The sequence below is a fragment of the Panthera uncia genome, assembly GCF_023721935.1.
Source record: "Panthera uncia isolate 11264 chromosome A1 unlocalized genomic scaffold, Puncia_PCG_1.0 HiC_scaffold_17, whole genome shotgun sequence".
NCBI lineage: Eukaryota > Metazoa > Chordata > Mammalia > Carnivora > Felidae > Panthera > Panthera uncia.
The window spans coordinates 60,065,102-60,077,051 of NW_026057577.1; the positions used below are offsets into that span (position 1 = coordinate 60,065,102).

At 35.7% G+C, this 11,950-nt stretch overlaps 1 protein-coding gene across 7 annotated transcripts in view; it reads right to left on the reverse strand.

Moving 5' to 3' along the window:
* SSBP2 (single stranded DNA binding protein 2) overlaps positions 1–11,950 on the reverse strand; it is a 314,003-nt gene that overhangs the window by 37,099 nt on the left and 264,954 nt on the right. For all 7 annotated transcript variants that reach the window (XM_049649739.1, XM_049649742.1, XM_049649741.1 and 4 more), the window contains one exon: positions 10,046–10,094. In XM_049649739.1, the coding sequence (XP_049505696.1) occupies positions 10,046–10,094 (49 nt within the window). The remainder of the gene's footprint in view (positions 1–10,045; positions 10,095–11,950) is intronic.

The following is an 11,950-nucleotide window of genomic DNA, read 5'->3' on the forward strand; positions in this document are numbered from 1 at the left end:
TATGGCTAATTCATCCCTGCAGAGGGTCCTTACCAGGCTGCCCAGTATCACTAATGATGGGGATTATTTCCACTATGAGCAGTGAGATCTGATGGCCAGTACACACTAAACTCGGTGCTAGAAATCAACTTTGCTCTCTTGGGCCACTGTTAGTGCATGATCTACCATCCATCTTCTGATTCTTATTATTTTAAACATATGCATTTACTCTCTCCAAATCACTACCTTATCTGTTGGCTCCGATTTTCATCTCCTTATAACTTTAGCATCATGCTCATGTTCTTCTGCCTCTCTCTATTGTCTACCATCATTCTTTACCAACTTTAACATATGAGCTAACCACCCTTTAAATCTTTGGAATTTATACTTTATTGCCTTCCTTCATTTCACAATGTACTTCCTTCTCTTCCATTTGTGAGTATGACCACATCCTAGAACTCTTTACACAGAGATCTAAACAACTCCTTTGCCTGACATCTTTCTTATTCCTCATGACACTCACAAATATATTCTATATTCCAACAAGAATCTTCTTCCATTACAATTCCTCCATGTTTTCCCTATTACTTCTGTATTTATTTCCTGTAAGTCCATTATTTCCTTATCAGTTTCCTGCTAAATTGTCTCTGCCACTCCCCCATGCCACCGTCGGCATTTTGTTTCTCTTTCCAATATTTTAAATTCATTATCTCAAAGCCTACTTAGTTTCCATCTCTTTGATCATCCCCTAGCCACATTTTCTATTTCACAGTAGAGATTTACCAGAGAGAAACACAAAATAAGGGACAAGGTCCAAAATATAATCATGTTCTCCAATTTCAACTTAGTCTTCACTAATAACTGGAAGCATTTTGGCTCAGCCTTCATGGAAGCCCAGAAGCATTCTGTGGTGTGCCAATAAACCGAATAAATTCAGGGGAGAAAAAGGTCCCAATCTGTAGCATTTATCAATTTATGTGGTATGAATATTCCCACATGAGATATTTCAAGCTACCAATGATTCTTTTTTTAAATTTTTATTTATTAATTTTAAAAATTTATTTATTGTTTAATTTATATCCAAGTTAGTTAGCACATGGTGCAACAATGATTTCAGGAGTAGATTCCTTAATGCCCCTTACCCATTTAGACCAACCCCCCCTCCCACAACCCCTCCAGTAACCCTGTTTGTTCTCTATATTTAAGAGGCTCTTATGTTTTATCCCCCTCCCTGTTTTTATATTATTTTTGCTGCCCTTCTCTTACGTTCATCTGTTTTGTATCTTAAATTCCTCATGTAAGTGAAGTCATATATTTGTCTTTCTCTAATTTTGCTTAGTGTAACTTAGAATAAGTTCCATCCACGTAGTTGCAAATGGCAAGATTTCATTGAATATATATACCACTTCTTCTTTATCCATTCACCCATCGATGGACATTTGGGCTCTTTCCATACTTTGGCTATTGTCGATAGCATTGCTATAAACATTGGGGTGCATGTGCCCCTTCAAAACAGCATACCTGTATCCCTTGGATAAATACCTAGTAGTGCAATTGCTGGGTCATAGAGTAGTTCTATTTTTAATTTTTTGAGGAACCTCTATACTGTTTTCCAGAGTAGCTGCAGTGGTTTGCATTCCCACCAGCAGTGCAAAAGAGATCCTCTCTCTCTGCATCCTCGCCCACATCTCTCGTTGCTTGAGTTGTTAATGATAGCCATTCTGATAGGTGTGAGATGGTTATCTCATTGTGGTTTTGATTTGTATTTCCCTGATAATGAGTGATGTTGAGCATTTTTTCATGTGTCTGTTCGCCATCTGGATGTCTTCTTTGGAGAAGTGTCTATTCATGTCTTTTGCCCATTTCTTCCCTGGATTATTTGTAAGCTACCAATGATTTAACAATTAACTCAAAAAATTCCTGAATACTTAACAAGTGACTTTCATGAGCTCGCTGTCATGGTGATTATAACATGGTGAGTTGGTAGTCTGCCCTTGTGTCATATGTTAAAGCTATCAAATTCTTACTATACCTTCATCTTCAACTCAACACTCCAAACTTATAGATTAAAATTTTCATCCATTCATCCACGTAGAAAAAAAGATAATCTTTCTATTTGCTTCCAAAGCTAGCCCCATCTCATCCTCCTAACACCTTGCTCCTTTTATAGTTTTAAATTTCTCCTTCTTCATGGTTCCTTCAAACACAGTTAAATATAATAAACATTTAAAAATACTTAAAAAAATCGTTACTTCATGTAGTTCAATTTTTTTCCATGTTTGTCCTGACAAAGTCTTTAATTTTGGCTTATAGTCACTATTTCTACTTCATATTTTTTGATGCCCTCATTAAAAGAAAAAGATCATTTGGACTGCTACTCCTGGTAGCACTTTATTGAACATACACTCTTGAAAGTTACTAGTAGCATCTGACAGTCTAGTGTGAGTGACATAAAATATGACAATATAGGTAGAAGAACTATGTGGGTACAGAAGACATATTTGAGCTGGATAGCTGACTTATAGAGAATAGATTATCACCAGAAAGACAAAGAGAAGGATCGAAGGAAGGAAGGAAGGAAGGAGGGAAGGAAAGAAAGAAAGAAAGAAAGAAAGAAAGAAAGAAATAAGTAAACACAAAATATAAAAGTACATAGATTATTAGGGAAATGGCATATAATTTTACCCAGCTGCTATAATGTGGTACTTATAGGAAACTGAAATAAATGATAAGCATATATGGTCAGACTGTTGAATTTATACTGTATGAAACAGGAAGTCACAGGTTTTAGAGAGACATATTCCAACTTATATTTTAGTAAGATAACCCTAGAGGTATCACAGAATACAAATACAAGTTAAGAGTCTATTGCAAAAGGTCTAGGCAAGAGATGATAGAGTGTTCTAGGACGCACTGATTAGGATAAGTAGGAGTAAGAAAGTTTGAAAGACTTCACAAATGTACTTGGCAGGGCATAGTGACAAACTAGGTGTGGTGGACAAGGGAAGGCAAAAGTTAAGGTAATACCTAGGTTTCCAACTTGGTGAGTGGGTGAATGATGGTGCCACTAATTCATGTGTAGGGAATTCAGGAAGCGGGGCAAGTTTGGGGAAATATCTGACATGTTGAATTTTAAAGCACTAGTGCACAGTGAAGTAGACCGATCAACAGATTTTTAGAAATACAGATCAAGAATTTACTAGAGATTAGAACTAGAGATAAAGCTTCAATTGAATACATTTCCATTCTGTGCTGGACATAACAGTTGATCTAGGATTCTATTATATTTAGTGATAGATTTAATATTCCAAAAACAAAGCTCACCATCTACCCTCTAAACTTCCTTCTCTTGTATTTCTAGCTGAGTTTGTGTTTTCCCACAGCTAACAGTCTAATAATTTTTCCTCAAACATTTTTGGTATTTCCTCTTTTAGTTTTCTACAAAATTTTCTCTACCTCTAGTGTCCAAATTCTTCCAATCTAATTAATCACCTCCTTCCCCTCTCTAGACTCAATACAAAATATCCATTAACATGAATTGAAAGATGAAATGCAGATGTAGAAGATAAGATCAGAGAGCTAAAGATCAGAATCACAGAATTAGAAGAATCCTTTAGACAGATAATTCAAGAGATTGATAATTCAAGAGCTGTGACTGATAATTCAGATATTCTGAAATATTCTGACTCCTAATATCCATGACAGTGGTGTGGGAGCAGGGGAAGAGCAAAGTAGCTACAGATTTGGAGTTGTTTGTTTGTTTTTAATTTTGGAGAGAGAGAGAGAGAGAGAGAGCACAAGCAGGGGAGGGGAACAGGGAGAGAGAGAATCTCACACAGGCTCCACACTGCATGTGGAGCCTGATGCTGGCTCAATCTCACAAGCCATGGGATCATGACTTGTGCTGAAATCAAGAGTTTGATGCTCAATGGACTGAGCCACCCAGGTGTCCCTGAGTTTTTGTTTGTTTGTTTGTTTGTTTTTAATGATTAGCAACATTTTTGTTAAGTAACTTTGTTCAACTGTGAAGTTTAAAACTACCTTAGAAGAACTGGTTTACTAGAAACCAGAGAGGATAACATTAAGACATTATCTGTGCCACTGTAAAGTTGAAAATATTCTATTATTCTTTAGTGCTTTTTAAGAAATTTATTTTAAAGTTTATTTATTTATTTTGAGATGAGAGAGAGAGAGAGAGAGAATGCACATGCATCAAGTGGAGAGGGGCAGAGGGAGAGGGAGAGAGAGAATCCAGAGTGGGCTCCATGCAGTCAGCACAGAGCTCGAGGTAGGTCTCAATCCCAAGAACCATGAGATAATGACCCGAGCTGAAATCAAGAGTCAGACACTTAACCGACTGAGCTACCCAGGTGCCCCTAATTTATTTTAGACAGACAGAGAGAGAGAGAGAGAGAGAGAGAGTGAGTGAGTGAGTATGAGCAGGGCAGAGGACCAGAGGGAGAGAGAGAAACTGAAGGCTCCATGCTCAGCACAGAGCCCAATGTGGGGCTTGATCCCATGACCCTGGGATCATGACCTAAGCTGAAATCAAGAGTTGGACACTCAGCCAACTGTGTCACCCAAGAGCCCCTTTAGTGTTTTGAAAAAAAAAAAAAAGAGCATACATTTGTTTAGAGCAGAGCCTTCTGGAGTAAGATATTTGTATTTCCCTTGGGTTTAATCACTATGATAGATTGTCATTTTTTTCCCTTCAAGGGGTTTCTTCTTTCTTTTTCCTGTCACATTAACACAGTTGATTACTACAATGCTATACTGAACATTTGTTTTGCCTAAATCCTCTTTTGCTGACAACTCCTTGAATTTTCTTTGGTGAACCATACCTCTTATTTTTCGATGTGGTTTGGGTGGGGCTCGGGGAGTGGATGTGTCTGACCTTGACCTAGCTGAAAGAGCACTGTACCCTCAGGTTATAATTCATGAATGAGCATATGACCCAAGCTACACAAATCTAGTTTGGCTGGTTATTCCCAATACCTCTATTTACCTGATAAAGAGTTGTGCTTTTTTGTACTCAACTGAGAGCTCTGAGGATATAAGTCTGGAGCTCCACACAGCCTTCTTGTCACGGCAAGGAAAACAAAGGCAAGTGATAGAGAACAGGTGCTGATGGCATGATCTGGACCCTTGGAATCAAATGTGCCCCAAAATAAATTTATATCTGTACTTTTTAGATACATAATCCAGTGATATGCTCTCAATATGAGTCTACTTTGGTTGTTTTTCTGTACCTTATAACTAAAAGTCTCTCCAGACAAAGATAATTAAGATATTTTCAATAAAAGTGCTTGCTACTTAATGATTAGAATGTGGTACATAGTTAAACTCAAGTGCACAGCTCTTTTGAAAAATATAAAAAAGGAAAATTCATTGGTGGATTTGTAAATAAACTTCCAAATAAGAATCTGAGGCTAATACTGTAATGCTCAGGTCAAAGGAAGTTAAAAGTGAAAATCATACTTCTATTCTGAATTAAAAACATGAATTTTCCTTAAAAATTTTTTTGTACTGTCATGTAAAAGGGTACAAAAAACATTTTTGATTAAAATACTTTTATAACAGAAAACTGTGGATTTATAAAGATTAAGCAAATAAATGAATATACTGTACATAATGGCAGACATATTTCTTACTTTCAAAGAAGTAAAAAAGCAGAAAGTCTACAATATATCCTGTTCTGTTGTATTGAAATTGAAGCAATAGTGTGTACTAATGGTTTTAGTACATATAGATAGATACAGAAAGACATACATGTGTATGGGAATGTGTATGAACATCCATCTGTATCTTAGTTATTTCTGTGGGGAGGCTCTTGAATCTGTATCACTCTGATGGGTTCTAAATACCACTCTCCATTTAAAGGAACCATGGCTTCTTAAAGAAATGGCTGTTTCAGAGCCAACACTGGGAAAATACAAGAGGAGTTTCAAAATGCTCAAATAATGGAAACATGTCAAAAGGACACATGATCCAGCTTGAAGGGGTTCCTATTGGCTAAATCTGGAGTGACTTCAGCATCAAAAACCTACTGAATAAAATGAGTCCACAGACATATTTGATATACAGTGAATGAATAAATGAATGAATGAAGAAAGAAAAACTCTGTAGTAGAGTCAATTAATAAATGAAGAAGGAAAGACAGAAAACAGCCATTTGGCAACCAACATAGCAAAAAAAACACTTGGGGCAAGAATCACCAATGGATGCCGAAAGTAGCAGATGAAAGTATGAGGAAGAAGAGGATATTTATTTACTGTAGTTTCAAAGTATATCTCCACAAATTAATAATTACAAAAGGAAAAACAGTAATTTTATAGTTGAGAAACCTGACAAGCACCACCCTTCACTAAGTGACCAAAGTTAACAGTAAAAGCAATGGGACAAATCTCTATCACATGCTTCCTGAAACGATGCACTGAGAAAATCACAACATTCCTTCTGTGGTATTCCTACCAAATATGTATTACCTGGATCTAATCATGAGGAAACATGAGATAAAACCAAATTATGGCATATTCTACAATATAACTGATTTGCATTAAACACAACTGCAAGGTTAAGAAAAAGATAAGTTGAGGAACTGTCCTAGATTAAAGACAAAAAGTCCTGACAGTTAAATGTAACAAGTGAACTGGGATTTTCTTTTGTTATGAAACACATTATTGGGACAATTGGGGAAATGTGAGTGAGGTTTGCAGATTAGAGAACAGCATTACATTAATGTTTACTTTCTAATTTTGATCTTAACTGTAGTTATGAAAGATAATGTATTTGTTTTTAGTAAACATGCACTGACATATTTAGGGATAAAGGGTCATCATGTCAGCAACTCAAATACAGCTCAAATGATTCAGAAAAAAATATGTACATGCAGAGAGAGGAAATCATAGAGCAAAAGTGGTATTAACTTGGGAATCTGGATGAAGCCTGTATGGAAGTTCTTTGTATTATTCTTGTAGCTTTTCTATAAATCTAAGGTTACTTTGATATAAACATTTAAAATGGAAAAAAAGCATATAAGATCAAACAAATATAAGACATATTTGAAAACAGCAAAAAACAAAACAATTAACCACTTTAATATGCAACCCTGAAGAGTCAGAGACTTATTGTATTGATAACAAACAAAAAGTATTTGTAATTACACACATGGACAAGAAGTCTAAGGAACTTGAAAATCAAAACAGTATAGGTAAGTTGTCACTAGAATATAATCGATAGCATTTAGGGAGAAAAAATCCCTCTTAAACTGTTTTTGCTTTGTTTCATTTAAGCCTTATGTTTTTCCCAGAAAAGTCATCAGTTTTTTACGATTTTTTTTCTTGTTCTCATAATAAATCATTTCTCAGAGGAACACTTTGCCTTTCTGTATTCAGGATGATGACCCCCTTTCCGTTTCTGAAAAGAAAGCTTTGGGCCCTCCCTACTTTTTTTCCCCATTCACTTTTTTTTAAATGTTTACTTATTTTTGAGAGAGAGAAAGAGAAAGAGAGAGACAGAGAGACAGAGCATGAGTAGGGGAGTGGCAGGGAGAGAGTGAGACACAGAATCAGAAGCTGGCTCCAGGTTCTGAGCTCTTAGCACAGAGCCTGACGCAGGGCTCAAACTCATAAACCATGAGATTGTGACCTGAGATGAAACTGGACACTTAACTGACAGAGCCATCCAAGCGCCCCTCCCTATTCACATTTCTTTCAGTGAGGGGGAGATGTATCCACACGTGATATATATTAACACAAGGGATTATTTTCAACTCTATTTCTCGCATGTATGCTAGTCAAATGCCCATTTCATACTGACTATAGGATGGTAGTTTGATATGCATACTTCCTACCCTAGTGTTTCTCAGGGTCTAAAGTAATGCAGACCTGCTGACCCAATATAGTATGTTCTCCTATCCACAGTGCTTCACTCCATGAAATTCTGAAGAGGTGGAGTGCATCAAAACTAAACATGAGCAGAATGCAGAAGTCTCTCCTCATCTCTGCCTCTATCCAATACTCTTACTTGGATAATATACCTGCTTGGTACAATGCACCATCCTCAATATCAAATCCTGCTCATCTTCCCAAGTAGTTTTTGGAGGACAGAGTCTCCAGATGAGTGTGTAAAAGGAGGTAATGCTGGAGGAAGGCTGTGGCGGGTGTGAATTACATGTGGCTGTCTGCAAGGGGCAGTAGAGGGATAACTGATAGAGCTGACAGTGAGGAAGGAGAGAAGAGTCTTCTTGCTTCTAGGTGGGAAGGCTCACACAGTTAAGGTGTGCCATTAATTGTGCTTTTTAATCCAGTTTCGACAGAAATGCAGATTCTGAATAGAAAGTCTTTCCAGATTCTGGCAATAGGAAGAGTCAGTTTTCAGTATTACAAAAAATTGTTTTTTCCTGTACCTTTATGGGTATTTTAATAGGGAGTTGAAAGAACTGTATGTTGAGCTGCTAGCCAGTTGCCATCTTAAAGTGAAATCTTAAATGAATTTGAAAGGCATGTAGCAAGAAGCAAATAGAAATGTAAACTCTCCAAAAGGATATAAGCAAACTAAAAGAATTTTGGAAGAGGAAAGAATTCACATTCACATTATAGCATAATCTGGATAAAAAGTATTTTAGAAAGATTTGCTAAACGGCGCCTGGGTGGCTCAGTAGACTGGAAGACCGACTCTTGATTTTGGCCTGGGTCATGATGTCAATCACGGTCATGTGATTGAGTCCCGCGTCACGCTCCGTGTTGAGCATGGAGCCTGCTTGGGATTCTCTCTCTCTTTCTCTCTCACGCTCTCTCTCTCTCTCTCTCTTCCTCTCTCTGCCCCTCCCCTGCTCACACTCACTTTCTCAAATATTTTTTAAAATTTCAATTAAAAAAAAAAAGAAAGATTGGTTAAGATTAAATAGTACACTGAAGATCCAAATGTAAGCAAGATTATCACTCTCTCCACTCCAAATTCTATTTCAATTAGCTATTAAAACTAAGAGACAGGAAGATAACATAAATTATTTTTTTCTCTAAAAATATGATAATTGCTTACTTGAGGAGAAAGTGATTCAGCTTTAGAATAGCTATAAGTTTAGGATAATTCTTTCTATACCACTTATACCTCACTTCAAATTTTCTTGAAATTTAAATTAACCTTAAACATTGGATCAGTTTCATGTTTATTTAGCATTAAGGTCATTGCTAGTCAATGGGCGTACCTCTGTGCATATTAGCAAAAGGCATCCTTGCTGGGTCAGATACTCATAGACTTTACAAGTGGAGCACAATCTGTATTTTAGTACCCTACCAACTTCCTTGAGTCAGGAACCTTTGTGCAGTGCACACACTGCACAAAGGTACACTGCAGAACTCTCTCTATACTGAAGAAACTCAAGGGTTCAAAGTCAAGAAGGGAAAACATTACCAGGATCATTAAATTAAATCATATTAATTTTAAGACTGAAAGCTTAATTTTCATGTTATGCATATATTCATGTGTTATTATTAAGAGAGAAAAATATTTGTGCAGTTAAACCACTATCACAAAACATGTAAGGAAAATTCACAGCATGTCATATACACAGATAGATGTGTAGGAACACCAATTCAGCCAATAGGGACAGGGCAAATGCGTACTTGCCTCCAGGAATAGTGAGAGAGCAAACCTAGGTGTAACTAGTATAATAAATACAATCATAATAACTCTGATAGAGACTGAGGTTATCTGGCAACTTAGTGATTACCATAATTATTTTAGAAGATCAAATCATTTTATGATAAATATATATTATAATAAATATAGGCTACTGTGGTATACCTAAATCACATTTTCTATTTTAATTTTGAAGTCTGTTTATCCATGTAGAATGCATGTTTACATTAGACTGTGAAGTAAAAAACTTCATCATTTCAAAAATTATACATATTTTAAAAATATATATGCGAAATATATTTTTTGAATGATTACTTTTTTTAAAAAAGTTAATATAACCAATTGCAGGGCTTTCAAAAGCAACAGGATTTTTGTTGTTCAATGCTAGAAAGTGCAAAGAAAATTAAAATATATATATACTCACTGAATTGGCATTTGTTGGGTTTGGCCAAGGTCTACCACCACCTGGACCCCTATAAGACAATATGATCAATGAAATTTTAACTTATGTTTTGAATGTTTCACAATAAGCAATAACAAATCATAAAATATAACATTTACAATTTAGTTACCATGCAGTTCTAGGTTGGCACTGAAATTACTCTGTATTTTCACAAATTTTTTATTTCTTAAATCAAAAATTTTGATCATTTCACAATATAGTTTTCTTCCCAAATCAAACTACTTTGTGTTGGTCCAATTTTATTTTAAGTTCAGTTATTGCAATAACCACTAAAAGTGATAATCACCTGTAACAGTAAAAACATGGGTAAAAATTACTAATTACGAAATAAATATAAAGTATAATCCTATGACACAAAGATAACTGCCACCTGTATATCAACAAAAATTAAAGTGAAATTATTTTTAAAATATCAATATCTATAAAATGATTGCTTTTACTAAACTACAAATATATATGTACATAAAAGATGACTAAATTTGACTTCTTTTAAAACACAGACTATCAGTTTACTTTATACATGTATTAATCTATCTCTCAGTGCCACTGACAATTTACATTTATTTATTTATTTATTTATTTATTTATTTATTTATTTATTTAAAGTAGGCTTCACACTTAGTGCAGAGCCCAATGCAAGGCTTGAACTCATGACCTTGAGATCAAGCCCTGAGCTGAGATCAACAGTCAGACACTTAACTGACTGAGCCACCCAGGTGCCCAGACAATTTTCTTTTTAAAAAAGGGATCACTTTTTTTGTTTTCATAATTGTAGGTCAAGACAGTGGCCTGAGTAAATCTTGAGATAAACAGGAAATAATCTAATCCAATGTATGTCAGTATATTACTTCACTTTAGGGTGGTTGATAAGGTTTTGTATTCTATAGCTTAAAAGGACATGAATCTTTTAAAACAAAATTAAGTGAAAAAGTCTCTTGTACTCATGCTTCAGTATTAAGTATACCTAAATAAATACTGCTTGATAAAAAGTAGACTACTGTTAGAAGGTCCTCTGTAATTAGGGTCACTCAAGATTCCCTTTTCCTTCTAACTGCAGCAAAAAGACGGAGGAAATTTTTAATTAAAAAACAACAACAACAACAACAACAAAAAAAAAACATGTTCCCTGATTCTTATTGCAGAGACCTTAACCCTGAAATTCTCATATGTTAGAAGCTGTCCAAGTTAGCTATATTACCCATGCTAGCTTGGACTATTTAGAATTGTTTTTCATTTTGTTTGGAATTCCCCAGGGATGTAAACAGCAGGGAAGTACATGAAAATTCTTTCCCTGGGCTCTATTAGGGTACCCAAATACAATTTTCTCCTATTCTGCTTGAGGAGTAAAGGAGAAAATGAGATGCCAGAGAGGAGTTGGTCAAAGTATTGTGCACAGGGAGAAGGTTAGGGGCATGTACTTGTACTGTCTCTGGAACCTGTTGCCTCATTAAGATAGGGTTGATGATGATGATTTTACACTTAATTATAGGAACACTTTAGAAAGATGATCTTACATACAGGATTCAATGTCCTAATGGACGGAAAGTGAGGTAAAACATATGGTATGTATTTACCAAGTGAAACATTTTATTTGTTTGATGTTAATCCACATAATTTGTGTGATGTTAAATAAAACATAGTAAAGAAATTGGGAAATATTTATCTTAAAACAGCATAAAAATATGCTATATCCAGGGGTGCCTGGGTGGCTGAGTTGGTTGAGTATCATACTCTTGATTTCGGCTTGGTCATGATCCCAGGGTCATGGAATCGAGCCCCACATCAGGCTCTGTGCTGAGAATGGAGCCTTCTTGGGATTCTCTCTCTCTCTCTCTCTCTCTCTCTCTCTCTCTCTCTCTCTCTCTC